The sequence below is a fragment of the Medicago truncatula genome, chromosome 2 (genome assembly GCF_003473485.1).
Source record: "Medicago truncatula cultivar Jemalong A17 chromosome 2, MtrunA17r5.0-ANR, whole genome shotgun sequence".
Lineage (NCBI taxonomy): Eukaryota > Viridiplantae > Streptophyta > Magnoliopsida > Fabales > Fabaceae > Medicago > Medicago truncatula.
The window spans coordinates 5,945,795-5,970,658 of record NC_053043.1 but is presented as its reverse complement, the minus strand read 5'-3'; the positions used below and the strand labels follow the sequence as shown (position 1 = coordinate 5,970,658).

General features: G+C 33.3%; 4 protein-coding genes and 1 non-coding gene across 9 annotated transcripts; 2 read left to right on the top strand and 3 right to left on the bottom strand.

Moving 5' to 3' along the window:
* The first annotated feature begins 2,654 nt into the window (after positions 1-2,654).
* LOC11446854 (auxin response factor 6) lies at positions 2,655-8,814 on the top strand. 3 transcript variants are annotated; one of them, XM_024776739.2, is made up of 15 exons: positions 2,655-2,791; positions 3,076-3,495; positions 4,021-4,133; positions 4,541-4,639; positions 4,748-4,804; positions 4,894-5,049; positions 5,140-5,224; positions 5,363-5,453; positions 5,734-5,898; positions 5,989-6,111; positions 6,271-6,346; positions 6,513-6,660; positions 6,810-7,990; positions 8,088-8,278; positions 8,394-8,814. In XM_024776739.2, the coding sequence occupies exons 2-15, from the start codon at positions 3,453-3,455 to the stop codon at positions 8,590-8,592; spliced, it is 2,727 nt and encodes a 908-aa protein (XP_024632507.1). In that variant the 5' UTR covers positions 2,655-2,791; positions 3,076-3,452; the 3' UTR covers positions 8,593-8,814. The 3 variants fall into 3 exon arrangements, with proteins under 3 accessions (XP_024632507.1, XP_003593869.1, XP_024632506.1); XM_024776738.2 differs by lacking the exon at positions 2,655-2,791 and adding an exon at positions 2,812-2,968; XM_003593821.4 differs by lacking the exon at positions 2,655-2,791 and having other exon boundaries at positions 2,810-3,495.
* A 2,188-nt stretch (positions 8,815-11,002) lies between these two features.
* Positions 11,003-13,252, top strand: LOC11442924 (60S ribosomal protein L38). Its single transcript, XM_003593820.4, has 3 exons — positions 11,003-11,155; positions 12,192-12,375; positions 13,012-13,252. The coding sequence occupies exons 1-3, from the start codon at positions 11,153-11,155 to the stop codon at positions 13,032-13,034; spliced, it is 210 nt and encodes a 69-aa protein (XP_003593868.1). The 5' UTR covers positions 11,003-11,152; the 3' UTR covers positions 13,035-13,252.
* A 1,378-nt stretch (positions 13,253-14,630) lies between these two features.
* LOC11443845 (uncharacterized) lies at positions 14,631-16,765 on the bottom strand. Of its 2 annotated transcripts, none has more exons than XM_003593818.4 (3): positions 16,376-16,765; positions 15,717-15,782; positions 14,631-15,579 (listed from the first exon to the last, which is right to left on the bottom strand). In XM_003593818.4, exons 1-3 carry the CDS (start codon positions 16,547-16,549, stop codon positions 15,079-15,081), a joined length of 741 nt encoding a protein of 246 aa, XP_003593866.1. In that variant the 5' UTR covers positions 16,550-16,765; the 3' UTR covers positions 14,631-15,078. The 2 variants fall into 2 exon arrangements, with proteins under 2 accessions (XP_003593866.1, XP_003593867.2); XM_003593819.4 differs by lacking the exon at positions 16,376-16,765 and adding an exon at positions 16,011-16,140.
* On the bottom strand, positions 14,636-14,752 carry LOC112419565 (U5 spliceosomal RNA). The gene has a single exon (XR_003009693.1). It is a non-coding gene; the product is annotated as a U5 spliceosomal RNA (small nuclear RNA).
* A 668-nt stretch (positions 16,766-17,433) lies between the features above and the next one.
* Positions 17,434-23,341, bottom strand: LOC11441303 (putative hydrolase C777.06c). 2 transcript variants are annotated; one of them, XM_024777333.2, is made up of 10 exons: positions 23,048-23,341; positions 22,824-22,959; positions 21,668-21,795; positions 20,618-20,765; positions 20,430-20,535; positions 20,182-20,240; positions 19,096-19,131; positions 18,909-19,018; positions 18,670-18,736; positions 17,434-17,909 (listed from the first exon to the last, which is right to left on the bottom strand). In XM_024777333.2, exons 1-9 carry the CDS (start codon positions 23,227-23,229, stop codon positions 18,679-18,681), a joined length of 963 nt encoding a protein of 320 aa, XP_024633101.1. In that variant the 5' UTR covers positions 23,230-23,341; the 3' UTR covers positions 17,434-17,909; positions 18,670-18,678. The 2 variants fall into 2 exon arrangements, with proteins under 2 accessions (XP_024633101.1, XP_003593864.1); XM_003593816.4 differs by having other exon boundaries at positions 18,675-18,736.
* Between the last annotated feature and the right edge of the window lie 1,523 nt (positions 23,342-24,864).

Genomic DNA, 24,864 nt, shown 5'->3' with positions numbered 1-24,864 from the left:
GAAAATAATTTCAGTAGTATATAATAATTTTCCGATCAGTATTATATACAAATATTTTGTTTTACGATTCATTAAATAATTTATGTTTCAAATTTATCTTATAGTCTCAATACAACAATTATTCAATAAATTTTAACAAAATTTTTGCAGAAATATAATACAATGAGCAAATAGTCACTTTAGTCCATGACTCTGCACCTCGCTTTCAAATAGGTCTTTGACTCAGAATTAAATACAAAGAAGTCACTAACTCTGCACTTCCGTTATCACCTTAATCCCCGACGTTAAATAATTCTGTTAAGTGTGTCACAGAGACTAAAATGAAAGTAAAAAATTGTCACTTTAGTCCCTGAACCAAAAATCAATATCCCCAGCTTGAATCTAAAATCTCTAAATCCCTAAATCTCAAATTCCTAAATGTCATTCCTAAATCCCTTAAATTGAAAATCTCAAATCCATAATTTATTATCTTATTTGACAATATTAATATAACATTTTTTTTTGTTTTTGGTCAAAATATAGCGTTCTTTTATTTAAAATTACAAAAATAGAGATTAATAATATCGGCATAATTTTTTTTTGTTGCACAATTGGTTGTTTAATATTGTGGACATAAGCATAAAAAAATACATAAAACTTTCAATACAATTTATAAAACATACAATATTCAATACATCTGAAGAAAAAAAAGTCTACGATGTTTAGGAAAAAGTCACATATTAGTGTATTTTTTTTAGGGATTTAGGGATGACATTTAGGGGTTTGAGATTTAAGTTGGGGATATTAATGGTTCAGGGACTAAAGTGACAATTTTCTACTTCTACTTTAGTCTCTATGACACACTTAACAGAATTATTTAACGTCATGGTCTAAAGTGATAACGGGAGTGCAAAGTCACTGACTTCTTTGTATTTAATTGTGAGTCAGAGACCTATATCACAACGAGGTGCAAAGTCAGAACTAAAATGACCATTTACTCTAATACAATATAGAAAACTAAAGAGAAAATATTGACGAACACCTCATCCATCCAACTCTCCCTCCTAGGTGTTTAAATATCTCAACTTTAAATTATGTTAAAAGAAAAAGATTTAGATATGCAAAAGGTTGTGTCAAAAAAAGAGAGAAAAATATGCAAAAGGTCCCTACATAAAAAACTGTTTTCGTTTTAGTCATTGAAAATATATAATCCTTTTGGTTTCTCTAAGATTTAAATATATTTTTGATCCTATAAACATATCAAATTTTTGTCTGAGTCCCTCTAAAAAAATCTTTGATTTTTAGTCTTCGAAAATTTTCAATCAACACTTTTGATGCCTACTTTTAAGTCAATTCATGTGACTTGCAAAAAAAAAGAAAATCAACTCATGTATAATCTTCATATTTTTGAATGAAATTAGAAAAACAAAAAATTAAATATTTGCAATGATTAAAACCAACAAATTTTTTTTTGTTGAAATAAATTTAGGGTGAAAAGATGATGTTCAGTCCAAGATAAAGAAAACCTTCAAATTCAAAATCAATTTATCAAAGACTTTTATTATAGTAAGAAAAAAGTGCGTACGAATTATGTTACCGACAACTATACGAAGGGATAATATTTGGGTGATATTATGGTTGATGACATTGTGACATTGACCAACGACAATGTCACAATTGTACAAAGAAATAAAAAAATAGTGAAAGAGAAAGAAGAAAGACATTTGTAAGATTGTGGTTGGCCAATGTCACAATGTCACCAACCACAATGTCACCCAAGTGTTACCCCATACTTAGAATCTCTTCGTCAACTAACAAGTCCTATAGTTAAAATAAGAAATAAAATATATAAAAGTTTTTCCCCCCATCTCAAATTTGCTCACTTTTCAATTTTTATTTATTAATTTTTTAAACGTAGATATTAAAGTACATATATAATGGACCTATTTAAGATATTTTCTGTTAGTTTAGTATCATCAGAGTCATCGAGTCTTTAATAATGCTTTTATTTAAAATTATAAATAAATAACATATACATATGAGACACATTTAAAAACTTTTGTTAGTTCATTATCATTATGGATGCTCTTAAACAACTGTAAATTTTCCTCTTTGGTTGTCTGAAAACGAAAAGTGCTTTTAAGCCTAAAAAGAACTCAACACAAATACTATCTAATGTTAATTAATTAAATTTGTTCCTTTTGTTACCTTCATCTATATGAATATAATTTTAAGTGGTTTATCAAGAAACAATTTTATTAATGCATATCTCTGAAGTATTTTATAAGTATATTTGTATATATGTGGAGTATCAATATCTCTATCCGTGAAGTATCAATATCCGATATGTATCTGATACATATACATATTTGTTTTATGGTATCGAGGCTCCATAGGTTTAAGAAGATAAAGGCGGACATATTCAAAATTTATCTTTTTACCCCTAAATTAAATACTTGGATTTTTCAACAAAATATATATATTTTTGGGTCTAAATCAACAAAATATCTTTAAAAAGACTAAACAAAAAACATTGAAAATATTTGCAGATATTATGTGGAAAGAAAGAAAAACCATAAATTCAGCAATTGACAAAGTACTGCCAGTGACAGTAAAAGAAAGAATTTAATGATAAGAGAAAAACATGGTAGAAGGAACAGTGAATCTTAGGCAGATGTAAATTTCCCTCCTTGGTTGTCCGAAAATGAAATGAAAATAATGACGGTTGTGTTCTGATTGATTGAATGAAACTGAGAGAAAGAGGAGAGAGAAAAAAAAGACAGAGGAGAGAGAGAAAGAATCAGAAGTTAAGGTAAAGCAACAGTGTTCCAAGTTACTACTGTACTTCAATTACTACTACTCCTACTTGTAGCAGTAGCTCAATCACAAAGAAACCATTCTTTCTCATTTTTCTATAACTAGTAACTTCACCCACCACTCTTGTTCTTTTTGATCTTCCATTTTTCCTTAAACATACTCTCTTCTTCTTGTGAGATCCTTTCACTTTTCTTTTCTTAAGATCTATCTATTTGCTTATCAAGTTTTCATCTTTCTCATTTTTCACCTTCTGGGTCTTGTTTGCTTTTTCTTCTTCAGATTATTGCTAAATTTGGTTATTGTGTGCAATGAAGCGTGTAGTTGAAGAATGGAACATGGGGTGTTGGGGGTTAAGGAGAAGAATCAATGAGGAATAAAGTGATTTTTTTTTGTTGTGAAACTGGTTTTGGTTGAGGATTCAAGAGTAGGGAATATTAAGATTTTAACGAGTTTTTTGGTTGGTGAAAGAGGGGTGTAGAGTGTAACAAAGAATGATATTATGTAGTAGAAAGAAGAAAGAGAATAATAGAGTTGTTTTTTGGTGGGAGTTGTCATTTTCTGCTTATTTTGTTGCTTAATTTGTCTACTTAGAGAGAGTGTTTTTGATTGTGGGCTCAATTTTTGAGTTTACAAATTTCTTATAACTTTTTGTTCCAATGAGACTCTCTTCAGCTAGTTTTAGTCCTCCACCCCAAGAAGGTACTTAACAATTTCTTGCAGATTCTTCTTCCTTTTTCTTTTCATCTATCTTTCCTTGTTCACAATTTTTCTTGAATTTGTTATTGCTACATTTTTTGGGTGTGATAATCCCGAGTTCGGTCGAGAGGTAAATAAAAATTGGCTTAGGATTGTTCTAGCCAGGATTTGAACTTGTTCTCTCTAATTTTATTGCTACTTTAATCTTTGGGGGATTAAGTTCTCATTTTGCATTTTCTTTGGTTAATTATTTAACCATTGAAGTTTTTGTTATCTAACATGAATTTATTTATTTATATTAATTTTTTTGAAGTGGAGGATGTGAAAATTCATCTTTTAGGCTATGTTTTTCTTTCTTTCTTTCTTGTTTTTGCCATAGCTAAGGAATTAGAAAAGTAATTTTGTTTCATTTGTCAAATAAGCACATTTAAGATCTTGAATTTACCAAGAGTATCCCCATAATCAATTTGTCCTTTGTGACAAGTTATGAGGTTTTTATATTACATGACATTGGGATGGATTTTGCAGGGGAAAAGAGAGTTCTAGATTCAGAACTTTGGCATGCATGTGCTGGCCCTCTTGTCTCTTTGCCAGCAGTTGGAAGTAGAGTTGTGTACTTTCCACAAGGCCACAGTGAACAAGTGAGTAAAATAACATGATGTTAGATTATTGTTGTATTTGTAGTGTTCCCTTTGAAAAATCATGGTGGACATGTGTGTTACACTCTTTTACTGATGGTAAGACAGTAAGAATAAAGTAATACTAGGAATCTCTTGTTTCTGGTCATGAGTATCCTATGCAGTCTCTTAATTCTCCTTTTCTGTTTTTACTTTGGTTTTAAATTTTGGCTGCGTCAAAATCTTTAATAATGCGGAGAATTGCATTCAAATGCGGCTGCTATGACCCAAATTGTGGTTGAAGAGGCATAAAAAGTTTTATGTTGCAGCCCAAATCGCGTCCGCGGACCATTATTTTTTAAGCATCTCTCTCTTATTATCATTTCTGCATATGTGACGCATATATCCTAACTCGGTGCTTTGCTTTATAGGTGGCTGTGTCAACTAACAAGGAAGTCGATGCACATATCCCAAACTATCCAAGCTTACCTCCTCAGCTTATTTGTCAACTTCATAATTTGACTATGCATGTATGACTTGTTTACTTATTTTTTCTTAGTGTATCGTTTTGATTCATTTTCCCTGATTTTTGTGTCTGGCACCATGTTTTCATTATCCAATTGCTTGTTTTGATCCAGGCTGATGTGGAGACCGATGAAGTGTATGCGCAGATGACCTTGCAACCTCTGAATGCTGTATGACACACTGCCTTAAGTGATAACTGGTTTTGCAATTTAGATAGGTATATGCATTTTCAAGCGTTTAATCATGTATGCGTTTGCAGCAAGAGCAAAAAGAGGCTTACCTTCCAGCAGAGTTGGGAACTCCAAGTAAACAGCCGACAAACTACTTTTGCAAGACCTTGACTGCTAGTGACACAAGCACTCACGGGGGATTCTCTGTTCCTCGCCGGGCGGCTGAAAAAGTGTTTCCTCCTTTGGTAAACATTTTTGGAAAAGTCATGCTACCAAACTTAAATCTATCTACCAAGTATATCAGTTTCTCAAGTCTTCGTAACTGTGACCTGCAGGATTTCTCCCAACAGCCTCCTGCTCAAGAGTTAATAGCAAGGGACTTGCATGGTAACGAATGGAAATTCAGACATATCTTCCGAGGTCAGTTACAAAGCTGAATTTCACTTTAGTTGCAAATGTCGAAATTTTTCATTCAGTTTGAGAAGTACACGTTTCTTATTGAGGGCTGATAAAATGTCTTTTCTTTTTTATAATCTTTTAAGTTCTTCTCTCTTGCAGGCCAGCCCAAAAGACATCTACTTACAACTGGATGGAGTGTTTTTGTGAGTGCTAAAAGACTTGTTGCTGGTGATTCTGTGCTGTTTATCTGGCAAGTGATTTTATTGTGTCCTGCTTATCAAAGTGGACGCTTTCTCTGCTCTCGACATCATTAATTTGTTCTATTCCTTTACCTTGGATCTGTCATGTTTTCAATACTAAAACATTCTTACTGACAAGTGCTTCAGTGCTTTGAGAAATGTGGTTTATTCTTATTTTTCGCATCTGCTTACTTTATTATGATGATACACGAGAATTGTTGATTTTTCGGTATGTATGTGATTATGTGATATCTTATCAATGGTGTAACTCAAGTGCATCTTCTTCAATAGGAATGAAAAGAACCAATTGCTTCTTGGTATTCGCCGTGCTAGCCGACCACAAACTGTGATGCCTTCCTCAGTATTGTCAAGTGATAGTATGCACTTGGGACTTCTTGCTGCAGCAGCTCATGCGGCTGCAACCAATAGCCGTTTCACTATTTTCTATAACCCACGGTATGCAATAATAACTAGTACACATTTTCCGAACTTGTAAGTCATGATATATTTCTTTTGATTGACATTATTTTATTCTTTTATATTCAGTGCGTGTCCATCCGAATTTGTCATACCCTTGGCGAAGTATGTTAAAGCTGTGTATCATACTCGAGTTTCAGTTGGTATGCGTTTCAGGATGCTCTTTGAAACAGAGGAGTCTAGTGTGCGACGGTAGGTCTTTCAAACTTATTGTTCAAAATAATATTCTATAAATGCTTTAGTGTTTTATGTGGAATTGAAAGATTATATAAAATATGAATTTAGAGTTACTGAAAACTGATGCATTTTTATAATATGATTATGTAACACCAATATATTTTTCTTGTACAGATACATGGGTACAATAACTGGCATTTGTGACCTAGATTCTGTCCGGTGGCCTAACTCACATTGGCGCTCGGTAAAGGTTCGTAAGAAAATGCTGTTGATATTTCAATTTTTAAGTCAAGTTAAATGTTGACTTTCCCCTTGCCTTTTGAATGTATAAATTATGATATGTTTTTCATGCACTGTTTCTTTTCATTAACAAAAGATTAAAAAAAATTAAAATACTGCTTTGACTTGGATTACAGGTTGGTTGGGATGAATCCACTGCCGGAGAAAGGCAACCTAGAGTGTCTTTGTGGGAAATCGAGCCATTAACAACGTTTCCTATGTATCCGTCACCATTCCCTCTTAGGCTTAAACGACCATGGCCTCCTGGATTGCCTTCGTTCCATGGTTAGCTTCATGTCATCTTAGAATGAAAAATATTCACAATTTATTTATTTTTTCTAGCACGTAATTTAGTTTCAATTTCCTAAGCTAATTACATTTCAAATGTTATTTCATTTATGCATCAAAGTTTTCTTTACTTGAAATGCTTGCAGGCATGAAAGATGATGATTTTGGCATGAGTTCTCCTTTGATGTGGCTCCGAGACACGGATAGAGGGCTTCAATCTCTTAATTATCAAGGGATTGGGGTTAATCCTTGGATGCAGCCAAGGTTTGATCCCGCCATGCTGAATATGCAAACCGATATGTATCAAGCTGTGGCTGCTGCTGCACTTCAGGACATGAGGACTGTAGTAGATCCTTCCAAACAGCTTCCTGGTTCCTTGCTTCAATTTCAGCAACCACCGAACTTCCCGAACAGGACCGCTGCTTTAATGCAGGCTCAGATGTTGCAACAGTCGCAACCTCAACAGGCTTTTCAAAATAATAATCAGGAGAATCAAAATCTGTCGCAATCTCAGCCACAAGCTCAGACTAATCCTCAACAGCATCCACAGCATCAGCATTCATTCAATAATCAACTCCATCATCATAGCCAGCAGCAACAACAAACTCAACAGCAAGTGGTGGATAATAATCAGCAGATTTCTGGTTCGGTCTCTACAATGTCTCAGTTTGTTTCAGCGACTCAACCTCAATCACCACCACCCATGCAAGCTCTCTCTTCTCTATGCCATCAGCAGAGTTTTTCTGATTCAAATGTGAACTCTTCAACTACTATTGTTTCTCCTTTGCACAGTATCATGGGTTCATCGTTTCCGCATGATGAATCATCCCTCCTTATGAGTCTTCCAAGAACAAGCTCTTGGGTTCCTGTTCAAAATTCAACTGGTTGGCCATCCAAACGCATTGCAGTGGATCCACTCCTCTCTTCGGGAGCATCTCAATGTATTCTGCCTCAGGTGGAGCAGCTAGGGCAGGCACGGAATTCGATGTCTCAAAATGCTATTACATTGCCACCATTTCCTGGTAGGGAGTGCTCAATAGACCAAGAAGGGAGCAATGATCCGCAAAGTAATCTTTTATTCGGTGTCAATATAGATCCCTCATCTCTTCTACTGCATAATGGGATGTCGAACTTTAAGGGGATCAGTGGCAACAACAATGATTCCTCAACCATGTCCTACCATCAATCTTCTAGTTACATGAACACCGCAGGCGCTGATTCTTCGTTGAATCATGGAGTAACGCCTAGTATTGGTGAATCTGGTTTCTTGCATACCCAGGAAAACGGGGAGCAAGGAAACAACCCACTGAACAAGACCTTTGTGAAGGTGAATTTTCCTCGTGGAATTATTATCATCTCTCAAATCAGAACTTGATCATCATTCACCACTTCTTACATTTTATTTGGTACGTTTCTTGTTGCAGGTTTATAAATCAGGGTCCTTCGGAAGATCGTTGGATATCACTAAATTCAGCAGCTACAATGAGCTGCGTAGTGAGCTCGCCCGAATGTTCGGACTGGAAGGCGAGTTGGAGGACCCTGTGAGATCAGGCTGGCAGCTTGTATTCGTTGACCGAGAGAATGATGTTCTTCTCCTCGGTGATGGCCCTTGGCCGTAAGCATCCCATATTCTACTTTCTTCCTTTTTCTTTTTAATGCTAAATTGAAAACTAGATTATTGAATTCGTGAATAGTGTATGGTGCATCACATGCGATCTCTCTTATGACAGGGAATTTGTGAATAGTGTATGGTGCATCAAGATACTTTCGCCTGAGGAAGTGCAGCAAATGGGCAACACTGGCCTCGGGCTTTTGAACTCGGTTCCAATTCAAAGGCTCTCAAATAGCATTTGTGATGACTATGTGAGCCGTCAAGATTCAAGAAATCTAAGCAGCGGGATAACAACCGTGGGATCTCTAGACTACTAAAAGATGTGACTGCTAATAGTCTGCATTTTTTTATGGAAAGTGTTATCTAAATGTAGTTTATCTTATATAATATAGCCTTTTATTTTTATTTACATGTTTTTCATGCTAGGACTATTCATAAACTAATACTGTAACTATATGGTATCTTGTCATTGTGCTAGCTACAATTATATACAATACTTAATCCGTTAGGAAATCAATGTGTGAAGTTTAAGACATTTAGTGCTCTCTAGAGTTCAACTCATACCAAACTTCATTACTTTTAGTCTTGCTTTTGGCTCAAAATCTTTGGGATGCATGAATTTACTAATGGAGTACATTGAACAACTTTGACCTTTGATGTGTCATGATTGAATTGATTGTTTGGCAAAATCTGTATCATGTGCATGAAAATAAATGGCCAGTTGATATTTCAGATGATGTTGGACTTATGGACCTTATAATGATGGGTAGAAGTGTAGAAACCATTTGGTGAAAAAGAGATGTGACTGTTTGAACATGAAGAGGACACCAAATGCATGTGATGTGTCTCATTCTCCCTTTCTATTTAATGTGAAAGTGGTCCTCTTTTGTTGTTTGTTGGTTTTGGCCATGCCACCCTTTTTCACCATTGATGCAATGCTTTTGCTTCATGAATGGTAAAGTGAAAGCTGTACATTTGTCCATTTCCATCTTGTTTGGTCATACTTGCTTCATGCCCTCGTGTCCAAAGTATTTGGAATTTGTAAAAACATCAAAGTGCATTGACTCCTTTGTCTAAGTTGACGTGGAAAGGAAAACCTAATTAGTAAGTAGATAAGAAAACTCAATGTTATCCTTAAGCCACAAGGCACTTAATATAACAGTCTTTTGGTTTGAAATCTTTTTATGAACTTAAGTCATAACTATTTGTTCTTTTTTGAGAGTTGAGCCACGGAAATAGTTATTTATAGACTGAATTAGGTAGTCCACAGAATACTACTTAAGTCATGAGGCTCTGCTACCTAATGAACTTGTCTTTTGCGTTAATATATCCTTATTGACTTAAGTCATAACCTCAAAGGCTGTAGGTGGCAAGGTTACAAGTTAGTGTGAAGTGAACTAATTATGTTTGAATCTTTGGGGAGGGGAGGCATACCACTTATCTGTCAGATGAAATTATACACAGTCTATGATAGGAGAATTTGAATGATTGGGGGAAGGAACACCACTCATCTCAATTATTCTTATCATATAGGGTAATATGGATCCTTCTGGTTCATGTAATGATATGTTTCTAATCTTAGCATTTTCCACTGAAATTTGTATTACACATTTAAAGAATGTAAGGAAGAGGGTGGTAGAAAGAGTGTAATTGAGGTGACTTGTTTAGTTGTGACACTAGCTAGCATTCCAAGTGGGAATATGTGATTAAAGAAGTTGGAGTTGAGTATAGGTTTGTGCAATTTACTTTGATGCATGTTATGTGGGGCTGCCTTATTTGTTGGGGGCTTTTTTCAAGGTATGGAATGGTGACAAGGTAGAGCACTATCTATCTACAAAATAACAATAACCCCACTTTATACATATTTTTTAGGTGTTGATTCTTCTACTTGCTTTCTTTCTATCACTTTATTTCTTGGGACTGACTCTACTCTCTGGTTTTCATCTATCACCCACAATATGACCAAAAAGATAGTGATTGTAATAAACTTATTTAGCACGTGCATGGATCTTATGACTTCTTGTTTGTGGAAGTTGTATTTGTATCTACATTCATTTTGTCATATAGTTAAGTTAATACATGCATGCGCCTCTTAAAAAACCTTATATCCTTAAAGTATGTTCAATTGTTATACTAATCATTTAAAAAAGTTTCAAGTTGTTTTTGGATGTAAATATGCATTGGGGGGAGGGGATTATCCCATGTAGATAAAATTTTAGAGTAGATGGACTTTTTAATCATTGAAAATTATCAATTACTCGTAATGTATGCAGAAACTTGCGTACTACGTTTGCCATCTAAAAATTGCTAGTGACACAATTTGTTGTTTGCCTGTCTTCCATTTTTATGTAATTTTTTAATATACATGATAAATTAATGTGATGGTAGTTATTTGTGTAAACTCTATTGTTAAGATGGTGATTTAATTTGTTTATACAAAAAGTTGGTGATTTTATCATTTTCTCAAAATTTAAACCACAATTTTAAAGGTTATATGTTCATTTTGATGCAGCAAAAAATTATTTAAGTTAATATAATATGTCTTTCATTGATTTTGATGGAATAATAACTAAATTGCCGACAATTTTCAATTTAAGGAATTAAATTGTTATATCATAAATTTGATATGCTAAATTGATTGGCCCTTACCGTTTCAAGGGGTATATACTCAAACTTAGTTGCATTTTTCTAGCAATTAGAGGGTGCCTAAAGAGTAACTCTGACTTTTTTTTGTATGACTTTGGGTCAAATAGAATAGGAATAGGCCCAAAATGATATGGTGAAATCCAATAACTACGAAAACGATTAGGATTAGGGTTTATCAGCGGCAGCAACAAACATTTCACACTTCGTTGGAACTCACTGCCTCTTGGAACAATGGTGATTTTTCTCATTCCCCCTCTTTTCTAATTTCTCAATTGTTTTTGTTTTTGTTTTTGTATTTCTTCTTCAATTTTCGAATATTACATTCTATTTATACGTTTCTTCTTTGTTAATTGGATTCAGTTATAATTTCGTTTATAAGAATGTTAAACTTGTTATAAACTCTATTTTTTCTGTGATTTTATGTTGAATTATTAGATGTTAAGAAGCTAATTCAAGTTAGGTTTTACAAATAAGCTAGTCAATGTGTAGCACTTGATTAATTGATTTGTTAAGAGGGTCATAATTTAATCATGATAAAGAGATAAATACTCATGTTAGATTTAGGACCTGTTTGGATTGGCTTATTTTTGAGCTCATGAAAAATAGCTTATGCAAATAAATAAGCTTTTATGCAAATAAATAACCTGTTTGGATTGGCTTATTTTTGAGCTCATGAAAAATAGCTTATGCAAATAAATAAGCTTTTATGTTTATTCTTAAGTTCTCATCTCACTAACAAAAATTGTATCTTCATAAGATGTTTTTTCATTAACTACTTTGACAAGCTTATGAGTAATACACTAATGCTTGTTTATTTGCATAAGTTGTTTTGCATTAGCTCAAAAATAAGTCGATTCAAACAGGTCTTAGAATTTTAGGAATTAATTTGATGTACTTTTAAGAATCTAAACTGTAAAGAGATCAGTGTTTTCAATTATAACAAAGATACTATTTGCGTTGTGATATTTTATGAATTTGCATTTGTGTAATCATTATTTTTATCATGTCATTGGTTTTCAGCTTTTCATTAGAAATAACGTAAGCCCCGAGTGGCTTATAGCTTAATATAAAATCATTTTGACTTTATTTTATATTTTGTTATAGAAATAACGTATGCATAAGAACTTATATAATAAACGCTTGTGCTATAACCATTAAATTAAGCTGTTTATCCAAATTTTTGTTTGTTATTGTTGAAGCATGTTTGCTGATGTATTACTATGTCTATTTGTGTTGATTGTTCTGACCATGTATATGTTGTTGTACACAGCCTAAGCAAATCAACGAGATTAAGGATTTCCTTCTCACTGCCAGAAGGAAGGATGCGAGGTCAGTGAGAATCAAGAGGAGTAAGGATGTGGTTAAGTTCAAGGTCAGGTGTTCCAAGTACCTCTACACACTGTCCGTGTTTGACGTTGAGAAAGCTGACAAATTAAAGCAATCACTTCCTCCAGGTCTGTAGTTGGACTTATATTTTGAGATTTTATATTTATTTAGCCTAGGATGCCATCAGTTCAACTAGTTCAGTTGTCTATATTTAGGCCCTATTTGTACTTTGTATCAACAATTTAATTTGTAGTTTACTGCTTAAGCACTTATCATCATGTGTGCTTATGTATAAGCTGTTTGCCTGTTTCTATAATAGAAGATAGAATAGTTAAATTGTTTGCGTTGAAGCTATAATTTGTTATCTCAAGTTATCTTGGAGAACTTATAAAATCAAGCTGAAAACAGTTTATGAACACGTCATAAGCTGTTTGTTATCTTGGAGAACATATAAAAACAAGCTGAAAACAGTTTATGAACATGTCATAAGCTGTTTTCATAAGTTCTTCCAAACAGTCTCACAAGTGTTTATGCCTAGATAAGTTCAAATAAGTCAATTCAATCTGCCCCTTTTGCTAATAGTAACCAAATATTGTAACATGAGAAAGTTAACATTAGCACTGGTTATATGTTTCTTTTATGTGTCTTCCTTTTTGAAAATTCAAATGGTTTAATGTATGCCTTTCTTTAATCATATCAATTTGTGCTATATGTAATCTTGTTGTTTTGTGTGTCACGACTTACAATGCTCTTGATGTTTTCAGGTTTGAGTGTTCAAGACCTTTAGAGGTATTGGATGAGAAATCAAGGAGAGGTGTTTGTTTCATTCCTGTGATATTTGTTTCTCTGTAGTTGAAGATTTGAATTTTTGTGAGTTGATCTTGTAACTTGAGATTGTAGCCAGGAAATGGTTTTTGTAATGAATGAAAGATTTGTATGTCTGATGGAATATTTTAGTGCTATGGGATTAATAAACGTGAAATTATCTTCTCTGTTTTATTTTTACTTAGTTTCTGAGATAAGTTTTGGAATTTGAATGATGAACACAATAGCTACTAATAATTGGCTAGTTCTTTTCTAAATAGCAGATTTTCAAACACTAATTTATTTAAATTGGCACATTAGGTAAGGGATAATGCACAATTTCTGCAGGGGCCGGGGTACAAACCCCGGACACCCCACTTATTCATCTTAAAGGTGAATTTCTTTAGCCACTAGGCTACTTGATAAAAAAAAAAAAAGACATTTTTAGTTACAGCTTTGAGTAATCGAATCTAGAGAGATAAAGGCTTCTCTATAGGTGGTTTGTCCTCGGACCAATTCTCTCAATCTTTTGTACATGATACATCTGCTGCATTCTGCATAAGTAAAGTTTGAGGCAATGGATTTTTAAATTATAGAAACAAATGAACAAGTAGGTGCTGAGGAAATCGTATGAGATTGAACTATGCTATTTGCTTGTTATGCAAGGGTGGCGGTAATGATGTTTGAGAATGTGAGTACAACGTTACTTGTGGGGAGTTCAATTGAAGTTAGAGCAAAGCCTTGAATGAAATGGTCTGACATAGGAATCCTTAGCATTTTGCGAATCAAACCTGAGAAAAATTAATTACTTAATGTGACTATACCGGGAGAGATCAATCTGTAAAATGAATTTCAATCATCAATATTCATCATGAAAAATTCACTTGGTGTAAGCTACACACGTGTGCATGGTATTAAACCAACAGAAAAACCATTTCAATACCACACCCGTTTGTGGTTATGTCACTTTAGACCCCAAAATAAAACATAACCAACTTTTTCACAAAACTAATTTAGTTGTCAACCAAGTTCAATCTAGTTCCAAATCAACAAATTTCATTGTTATTGTACAATGCATCTTGTAAATGTGGAAGTGTTGGTAGAACATGGTTATTAAAATTGCAAGTTAACGTGTGGAATCATACAACTATACAAGTCTAGATACTGATTTTGAATTTCAGAGAGAACTCAAATGAAACCGAGTTTACTCAAATGGATTTGCAGTGAATTTGGTAAATTCAGATAAACTAATTTTACGAGTACTAAAAGTCAAATACTCCCTCCGTCCGAAATTGTATGACGTTTTGGACATTTCTTATTTTGCATTGGTATTGTAAAGCGACATATAATTTAGAATAAATTTTTTTCCCAAAAACAACATACAATTTAGGACAGAGGAAGTAGTATATTAAAAAGACTAAAAAATAAACATAATAATATTACTTAATAAATTAGTTCTTTTCGAATTTCACAAAGAAAAAAATATTAAGCAAGGTAAATATACTTACCCACAAAAGGATACTGCAATTCAGTTATACGAATATTGGCACTACCACACGTTAAAAAAATTGAACTAATATTGCAGGGCTCTCTTTTCGAGAACCCTTCCAAAAATAAGCGTATACCGCTTAAAGTGACACGCACACGGTATTCTTTAGTAAAAGGCGAAAGAATAGTTCGCTTTGTGCTTATCACACGGTTCCGTGATTTATTTTCTGTGTATCTCTTTCAATTTATAGCACTAGCACCTTACATTACCTGCTATACTAGTCGATGTGGGATTCGCTCACATAACATAACGCCTAAATCTTGACACTTCTCTTTTTCACCTTTCTTTTGTACCTCCACCATCAAAACATGTTCTCTTTCATTCACTAATCCACTCTTTATGACTAATATTTATTCATTCTTTCATTCATTTCTAATCATAAATTTCATCTTGACAAAGTAATTAACTGTATTTACAAGTGAAAAATAACTTAGCAGAGGAGTACATAGTTCAAAACTTGAAATCTTTAGCAGTAGTTTCAATTCTGCATTATCTGTCTTTCTATGTTCCCTTTCCCATTTTCTAACATCTGATGGTGAGAAATATAGTTAACATCAACAACATTGTCACCACTAACATACACTACTTTGAAAATATCATACTTCATATCGATCGCAAATTTTTCTAGATAAGGCATCATCCATTTCCTATGGTCAGAATTAAGTATCCATGAGTAACAAAAATGAAGAGATTTCCACACATGAATGCACACAACTATTGGTCTGCTTTGTCCTTTCAAGCAAAGACCTGAAGTCATGCCTTCCATTTTCGCAAAGCGTGACCTGAAAAGAGCTAACACGGCGTAGGAAAGGTCATTAAGATCATCTCTACTATTCGTGCCGGCTGAGTTAATAGATAATATGTCTCCAGTTGAGAATTTTGCAGTTGATGAGCCATCTCTTGATTCTCCAGCATATGCTTCAAGGAAGCTATGTTCAATTAATTTAGCCATGGTTGATACCTTGGTTAACATTGATTTCTGTAAATTACACAAAAAGTTGTTATATTAGGATAAATTAAAATGAAGGGAAATAATTGATTTTGTATGCTTAAATAACACAAATCAGTAGAAAAGATGCATAAAAAACATCTGAAAGGAAAATAATTTTATCTTACAAGAGTTAAAGTTAGAAGCTCTTTTTCCTTAGTGGATTGCTTCTGCCATGCTCCATACCATATGATCTGATTACATGAAGCAAATATTCAGCTCAATGAATAATTAGACAAATGAAATGAAAGTGAACAAGGACAACAACGCGTGTTTGTTCCTACGCCAACGAAAAATGATTTTAGTTAAAAGTGAGTTGAACAATAAATAAGTTTGTGTGTAAAGCTCACGTTTTCGAGGCAAAAGCTACAATTTTTAACTTCAAGTTAGGATAATTTCTAATCAAGAAACTCCAAACATACCAAAATCATTTTTTAGTCTTCAGAATCACTTTTAACTCTCCCAAAATTGAATCCAAACATGAACTACCATGGAGCAATGGCATCTGAAGTTGTCATTTGCTGAAGGATAAAACTTGCCAGCAAACTAAACTTTTGATGAACATGAGTTTGTGAGTCCAAATAAAGATGATATTATATGATCAGTTTGGTGTAAACAATCTTTCACAATGGAAGAAATGGATTTCACAAACTATATTCAGCAAAGTTTCAAACAAAAGGGACATATATACACACCTTAGAATTGAGACAATTAGTATTAAATAAATAAATTAGTTAACTTGAATTTAAATTTGGAAATCAGAGAAAGAAAGAAAGAAAGAAGTTACCATATTTCCATGGATGCTTCTAAATATAGAGCTTTGAACACAACCAAGGGTTTCAGTAGTTAAGGAGAATTGTTTGAGACCATGAACAAGATCATCTATAATCACAATTGTTGGCTTGAAAACAAAGAAACTTATTTCCAAATTCTTGTTGTTAAAAGCCACAGAACATGCCATATCCTTTTGTTTGTATATTCTTAATCTTTCAAAGGTCTTTTATTTCCTACTACTTTACTTCTACTAATATATATATTAATGCTATTTATTCATTTGAGAGTGTTCAAATAGGAGAAGAAGACCATAAGACACGCAAAACTCGACTCTTCCATAAGGTTGCTTTCTAGAACGGTTCCAAATTTTGACTATTGTGTAAAGGAATTCAATTCCACTGTTGTTTGTTTCATTGTCTTGTTTTTGTTTTTGTAAACCACAGATATAATAATATACAAAATGAATAAAGACTTGGAAATGGAACGTGCATTGACTACTTCAAACTTCATGCTCACGGCAATTGTAACAAAAACCAAAAAGCAAATAAATATTCTACCTATGACTATGATTCTATGAAAATCCTCGTTGGTATATATTTTTTATCAGTTTCTCGAAGAAAATATGTTAGTATTCAATTTACTTGAACAGTTTGAAATTAAAATAAATAAACATTTCAATTTGGTAGCACGCATTAGTATTAAGCAAAATGTAGGTCAATGATTGATTATTATTCATATATGTCAAGGGAATTTTTTTTTATCAAATTCAAGATGATTTGTGTTTGGACGAGATAATTTGAGTCTTCTAAAGTTTGAACCCAATCTTGATTATACGGTTAAAACCGAGACATCATACTAGACTCAGAAAAATCGATTCTCCAATTACTCATGAATCCTCATTTTACTTTTTATTTTTTCCGGTGAAATTCCACGTCTTTCTCCTCCAAACCCTCCTTCCCAAATAAACCGTCAAACGTCAAAAACTCGCTTACTCTGATATTCTTTAATCAACAATCGAATATAAATCAAGTAACATTGAATGCAATAAGGTTTAGAATACAACAGCATAACTTTAGCAGCAGCAACATAGAGTGGGGCTAAAAATAATAACAATCAAATGTTCAGTCGACCATTTATTGTTTATAACAATCACTACACGCTTGAAGATTACATTTCTTATTAGAAAAAAGAAAAGAAAAAGATTACATCTCTAATTAGGATATTGGTGGGGGCACAAAGTGACTCTGCAAAAGATTCTTAGGATACACTGGATTTTTTTGAGATCTTAAAACTCATGCTCAACTTGTTCTCCAATTTTACAAAAAATTTGTTCTACTACAGCTTTCAAGAGTTTAACCATAAAAATCAAGATTTCCTCACTATAATATAACAAGTTATCAGTGTCACGTTTACAAATGCCGCCTTCTAGCAAAACTGTTGGTTCCGAGGTTTGCTTTAGAAACTGTGGATCCTTGAAAACATTATGGCTCCAATGAATCTAAATAAGATCAACTGTATATGGTATATAGATTGTCACATGCTTTACCCTGCAAGGGGAAAATAATACAGATTAAGATTTAATGTTGTTATATTCATCGGAAGTCAAGATCACTACTAATCATGAGAAGGGGAGGATAAAAAGCATTACATTATTGTTTGTCAGTATTAAATAAAATTTATGGCCAAGGTACAAATAAGGGTATGCCTCAAGTACAAAAAAAGGTGTGCTGTTTTAGGAGGCAAAAGCTAGAATGAAGATTACTTCATAATGGTTAGGAACCACATAAATACTGGGCCAATGAAAGTGTAGTGTCACTTATTTACACTCCACCCCGCAAATTTTATCAAACTTCAATTTTATAAGAATGATTCATACTATCCTAAGTGATTTTCCACTAACCAAGCAACTTTTCAACTAACCAAACAAAAAAGTGAAAAATTATCTTTCATCCGACTCAGTTTTCTACTCACCCAACTTCACACCAACTCACTATTTATCTCGACATACAAACACACCCTAAATGTCAATCACTACACAATTTATTAATGCACATTTTACAAAACACCCAATTTCATACCTACTCACGATTTATCTCCACATAAAGACACACCCTAAATGTCAATCACTACGCAATTTATTAATGCACATTTTACAAAATCAGGAAGAAAAAAATTAAATAATATTATATCAAGAAAAAATGAGACATGGACATGAATGCATGCCGCTGATTAGAATGAGGGATCCATATTCTACTTCTTTATGTACCGCTCTTGAAAAAAATGATGATTTGGGTCTAGAGGGATTACCTCACCTTACTATAAGTTTATGGGGACTCGCAAACCATCATGAGAAAGCTGCACCGGAATTCCTTCCCTATGCACATTCATAGAAGAGTCAACTCTCATTTTCTAAAATACATAACATACCAGAGGAGTACAATGATAAATATTACATCTACATGATCATGCTACTATCAGATTGTTGGGTCAATTATTACTAAATGTATTAGCAACAGTCAATATTTAACTTATTTACAAATGGATACCTTCTGGACCACTCTTTCAAAAACTCATTGTCCTTGTGGTGATCAAACTCATGAGTCATTCCAATCAAAAGGGTTTGCTTTGGACACAACCTCTTCACAATTTCAAGAGTCTGTAAAATGACCAATTAATAATATTTTACCTCCAGTGAGATAGTGTAACATTCAATTTGCAAAATTGAAAACAAACCTGTGGAAAACAAAGATGAACATTATGCGATCCAGTCTGTAGTGACATAAAAAAAAGAGAGAAACTATTAGATAACTATACCTGTTAATTAGTTTAAATGGTTGGTTATAGAATCATAGATGATAGGATATATAAACAATAGGGAGAGAAATAAAAATATAAGCTTGTTTTTGGTTTAGGGAGTAAGAGCCTGGGTTCCTCGAACATCTGGAACCAGAAGTTTAGAGTCCTCTGCAATATCTTTGTCTCTTGCTCCTCATTTATGATCTTGTATTCCATTGATATTTATATATAGGACCAAAGGCAGATATTTTCTATCAACGAACACAATTTCCTTTCTATATTCCATTACGCATTTATGATAATGGTTAATACTCCAATAATTAATTGGGTTCTATTAGAATCATTTATCAATGAGAAAGTAAGGAAATAAGAAAACTAAAACACAGAATTGACAACTGTGTATCAGAAAATTCTCAATAAAGTAACTTGACTTTTCTATCGGGGGGTTAGGGTTTTTATTATTTTGAAGTTGAAGCCGATATCCCTAAATTTTTTAAAGCATCTAGGTCCAGCACAAATGCATACTGAGTAATCATCTAATGGCCTTCTCCAGTCATGTTATTGAACAAGTAACAAAGAACAGACGTTCCTCTTGTATGAGAAAAATGAAATATGGTTCAGAAAATTTACTTCTGCAAAGAGACACTATAGTCTATCAGGTTTGACAAAATGATATATATTTTCATTTTATATTTTTCCTATTTTCAAATGGTTGCGCTAGACACAATCAAAATAACTCTCTGATATTCCACTAAACAAAATAACACATAGTTGAATCAAATCTAGCTGTAAGAAACAACAGGGAAGTAAGAAGCAGTTTATCACAAAGCAAGTAAGCAAAATCCCGTCCTTAAGAGAGAGTGACATTAATTAAGTAAGAATCTGAGAAGAACAACTTACCAGAAATAAAGCATGCTGAGAACCTAACCCCATATAATGAATATCTAAATGTTTGTGGACAATAGAATATCTAAAAATATTTGCATTTTATGCCCAAAAAAAATTGACAACAGAACTACTGACCCTGTATAATGAATCCAATATTAAAAGATCCAACTGTCCAGCTCCACTTTTCGAAATGACTGTAAAAAGGAAATTTATTGCTAAATATTAGATATAAAAAATCATAAATCAAATGAGGATATGTAAGAAAGCCCCGTAAATGATGAAACAAATAGATAAGTTATGTCATAGCACACTCGTAGTCCATTTTTGGGAGATGGAACTGAAGAAATGCATATGTCCAAGCATGAAGGTATTTCAAATCATACCATATTCTGTACTCGCGGGAATCCGTGAAACATCAGATATATAAGCCACCCTACTTTTCTCACCAAAAAGAAATCCCAAACAGATGTAATCCTCTCCATGCATTACCTACATCCACAAAACACAGTAAAGTCCTCGTATAAAAGGAGTAAAGGATTCTTAATATAAGGAAAAAGATAGTGCAATTAACTGGTAAAGGAGTGAATTTCAATCCTGATGCAAAAAATGGCTGATTGCAGTCATCAGTGATAATGTTCCAGGCCATCTGAGCAACCCTTCGTATTTCTTGTCCTTCCTTGCGTTGTTTCTGAACCAAATATGGAAACTTCTCTTCTATGCTGTTGCAAAGTTTTAAAACATGGATTCAACTACTTGAGAAGATAGGATAGCCCATACAATCAAAGAAAAGGTGCATCATAATTCATGCTGAGATAGGAGTCACATTGTAATCTATGGGTTAAGGGATCAACATGTATGCTCAAAATATAACTGGCCTTAAATTTGATTTTTTGGACAAGTTTTGGTTTGGCTTTTGTTTTTACTGGTTTCAATTAGTTATTGTTACTGGTTGTGCTTACTGCTTTAGATTTGGGACTTGGTATTGAATTTTTCTAGTATGGCGTACACTCTTTCAATTAATGAACTTTTCATTTGGCTTATAAAAAAAACAAGTCACATTTTAATCAAAACAATTTAACCAAATATACAAGCATCTGAGTTCGGTGATTGGGAAGTGCACACAGCACAGTGGTTTCATCTCAAATATTAATATAGGTCCAAAACTGCACATAATTATCCTGGGATATCAACAGAATTATATTATCTATATTAAAGAATAAAAAATATAGAGCAACATTGGTCAATAAGGTACCTTTTAACAGATTGACTATCACAGTAAGTGATTCAACTTGCTGAACTTTATTGTTAAAGATGCATAATGGGGTAATTAACCACAAAAAACTTCAACAAAAATCCATGCGCTTATCTATATCTTTTAAGAGCATTTATCTAGGGTGCAAATGATCTATACCGGAACTTTTAGTTTAAGTAAGTGAGATAACTAATATTAACGATAGTGGTTCTGTTACTATTTCTGAGACTATTTGATAGTTAGGTTACTTTATAATGTCTTAGATCTTAAGATACATTTATGTAGGTTTCGAAAATAGAGGGAAGTTGCATGTAATTTAACTATTTAAGATAATTAAATATCAAAACACACAACGGTCACTAGAGGTACCTATCCATTGAATGCTGGCTCAGGTAGATGGGGGTGGGATCAATATCATTTGTTGGACTAAAAGGCTGCACAGCACGTACGTCATCCAATCCAAGGACTGCATCAGCATGTTCATGAGTCAAAATAATCTGCAACTCAACCAAATAACTAGTTTTTATTCTCAAAGACTGAAAATTTCTGGTCAATTCAAATTTCAAGGAACATACCGTAGACAAAAGGAAGAAAAACTAGGCTAAAAACAAATTGTAGTCAATCCATGTTCTTGAATATCATGTTTCATGTCAGTAGCAATTCAATTCTTAATGACTTATGATTCATTTTTATGCTGTTTTTCCTAAAATGAATTTTTTCCCAGGAGCTGGGAGGATGTAAGATTTTATGTGCAGCTGTGAAGAATTTTAATGTGCCTGTACAGAACAGAACAGCGCCATAGAATCAGATTACAAAATGAACCGATGGCAACTACAAATTTTAAGGGGCTCTGCTCTGGTTATTGACATCAGCATGTAACATAGCTTCAATTTCTGATTTTGTTAATTAGTGATGGACTGGTGGTACAATTTATTGCTTTGTCTACTCACCTTACCAGTTTTATCACCAATACAGAAATGACAACATTTCTAAGTGTTTCCTCAAGAAATATTTTGATGTTATAGCCATGGCCCTTTTCTTTCTCTTCATGGCATACCCTAGATACCTTTACCAGCATAAATCTGAAATTGAAATATACCTTAAAAATCAGATGCTCTGCGACGGGCTAACTCTTACGAAGCATCTTTCCTAGATTATATAACTAAACTTTATAGACATGACATGACCCTGGATTTCACCCTGCCCGTTAATAATCCTTCATCTTTTGACTTGTTGGACTCATTTGAAGACTTTGTCCTAATAATAATGTTGTATATTTTACAGATCCTAATAGTCATTTATCTATTTTTATGAAAAGTTGCTCGTGGGACTCCCGTGTCAAAAGGAGAGAGAGTGCTTACACAGGCCAGTCACTAAATCAAGCTTCAATACAATAATGTTCGTTTTTGTGTAACTACCATTTACATATCAATATGCACAGATCACTAAATCAAGCTTCAATACAATAATGCAGTTCAATCTACAATGAAAATTCAACACAAAAACGTTGACAGAATTAACTCACAGAATCGATTTTTGGAATCCGATGATGAACAAACCATCGAAGCACAGTCTCCCTAAACGTCTTGCCAACATCAATCAATATATAATTATGATTACTACCGCTTCCACAATAATCAATCAACATCGAAGTATTACACCTACAAATCCACAGAACGAACATCACATCAAGAAAACGATGAATCACAATCATCAATGTCGAATGTATTGAAACCTGAAAGAGAGTACCTGTAATTAGGGTTTTTCTCCGGCGGGATTGACAATGACTGAGCGCAAACGGAACAAGGAGGATCAGAGGGATTGATGAGACACAGTACATTGGGAACCATGCTTGAACAGCCGGTTCCGAGAAAGATCAACGCCGATTCGGAGGGAGGAGTTCCGTCGTCGGTGCCGTTGGATGTGGCCATGGCGTCGCCGTAGATCCAGAAGAGAGGAGAGAGAGGAAAATGAGATTCGAAAGAAGAAGGAAGGTGGAAAATATATTTTCTATTTTTTTTATTGTACGTAGAAGATTCGAACCCCGCCAAAATCAACGGTTTTTTCGTGATTATGCACCAAACAAATACTTTACTTCCTAATCTGTAAAGCACGAACACGGACACGACACAGTTATAGACACACCGACACAGTTAATAATTTTAAAAATTACATAATTATGTGTAATTATAAGTGTCGTGTCGGTGTTTGACACGACACGTGTCAGACATCGAGACACGTCTAATTTAAGAAGTGTTCGTGTTTCATAACTCCTAATTCTTGTTTATTATGAAAGCAAAGATTCAATTTGATCCGATAATTTTCTTGGCGATCCAATTTAGTAAAGTGAAAATATAAATATTGGACATTAGACAAAAATCCAAAACAAATACTCAAGAACATAAACTGTCTCGTTAAAAATCTGACTAGAAAAATCCAATAAGATATAAAACTTTGTTGAAGTAAAAAAGAGTGTAGATCATACAAAAGTTCAACCACTTGCAAAACAAAAACAATAATCAAGGAAGCCTTAACCTATTAAGCTTAAATAAATCTGAAACACAAGAATGAATAGAATCCCACAAACCAAAAATTAATATTCTTGAGTTTAAAGGAAGCAATCCTATTGGCATACCGATTGTCTTGTTTGAATATATGAGAAATAATTAAACTCATATTATTAGTTAACTGAAAATAACTATAATAGTAATTACAATTATAATAAAAGTTAGTATTTTGAAGAGAAAATAACATATGTTTATTATTTACAAATTTAGAGAACATAGAAGAAACCGTAACTAGGAAAAGAAATTGAAAATTGAGATTTGTAAAATAGTTAACGAAGACTTGTAGAAAGTTGATGAAATAACTAAGTTAATTAAAAAAAGTAAACTTAAAGGATTATAAGGAACAAATAAAAAAGTATATGACCAGAGTGAAGTCACAAAATAACTTTTGTTTTATTGATAAGAGCTCACGGTCCATCATTATTACATTTGAAATATGGGTCTCCGTGTTGTTATGTTTAGAAAGATTCAAACGACTGTCATCATTAATTTAGCTTAATTGATAGAGACATTGCATAATATATGCGGCGTTCGGGGTTTGAATCCCGAACAATAAAAAAAAGGAAGATTCACATAACACTGTTGTTGTAAAATACACACAAAAACCAACCTGCAATGTTGCTATCTATATATGGAATGTGCCAAGCCAAGTGGTACATATTATTCATTAGTAACTCAACATATATGATTATGTTTTGTTATTCCCAATGGCGGATCTTGAGTAAATCTTTTGAGGGTGCCAAAATTCCATGGAATATATATTAACCAGTTTTAAGAACTAACAATAAATAATAACTAATCTAGTGGCATAAATCCTTTATAAGCATCAAAAGATTGTGGGTTCAAATCCCATCAAAGTTGGTTTTTTTAATACAATTTTTAAAAGTAAAAGATAAAATATGTAAATAGAAGACTAGGTGTAACGCATGTATGTAAACCTCAACAGTTACAGCGGAATTTAAATCAGAGTGATCAAATATATACATGCCATGAGCAAAT

What these genes read in the sequence shown, in the direction of transcription:
- LOC11446854 (XM_024776739.2), top strand. Translation starts at nt 3,453, where the DNA reads ATGAGACTCTCTTCAGCTAGTTTTAGTCCTCCACCCCAAGAAG. An exon ending in GAGGAGTCTAGTGTGCGACG is followed by an intron (nt 6,112 to 6,270) that starts GTAGGTCTTTCA and finishes TTTCTTGTACAG; the next exon opens with ATACATGGGTACAATAACTG. An exon ending in TGAACAAGACCTTTGTGAAG is followed by an intron (nt 7,991 to 8,087) that starts GTGAATTTTCCT and finishes TTCTTGTTGCAG; the next exon opens with GTTTATAAATCAGGGTCCTT.
- LOC11441303 (XM_024777333.2), bottom strand. Translation starts at nt 23,229, where the DNA reads ATGGCCACATCCAACGGCACCGACGACGGAACTCCTCCCTCCGAATCG. An exon ending in GAGAAAAACCCTAATTACAG is followed by an intron (nt 22,960 to 23,047) that starts GTACTCTCTTTC and finishes GTGGATTTGTAG; the next exon opens with GTGTAATACTTCGATGTTGA. An exon ending in TTCATCTTTGTTTTCCACAG is followed by an intron (nt 19,019 to 19,095) that starts GTTTGTTTTCAA and finishes GTCATTTTACAG; the next exon opens with ACTCTTGAAATTGTGAAGAG.
- LOC11442924 (XM_003593820.4), top strand. An exon ending in AAAGCAATCACTTCCTCCAG is followed by an intron (nt 12,376 to 13,011) that starts GTCTGTAGTTGG and finishes TGATGTTTTCAG; the next exon opens with GTTTGAGTGTTCAAGACCTT.
- LOC11443845 (XM_003593818.4), bottom strand. Translation starts at nt 16,549, where the DNA reads ATGGCATGTTCTGTGGCTTTTAACAACAAGAATTTGGAAATAAGTTTC. An exon ending in GAAGCATCCATGGAAATATG is followed by an intron (nt 15,783 to 16,375) that starts GTAACTTCTTTC and finishes TCATGTAATCAG; the next exon opens with ATCATATGGTATGGAGCATG. An exon ending in AGCTTCTAACTTTAACTCTT is followed by an intron (nt 15,580 to 15,716) that starts GTAAGATAAAAT and finishes TGTAATTTACAG; the next exon opens with AAATCAATGTTAACCAAGGT.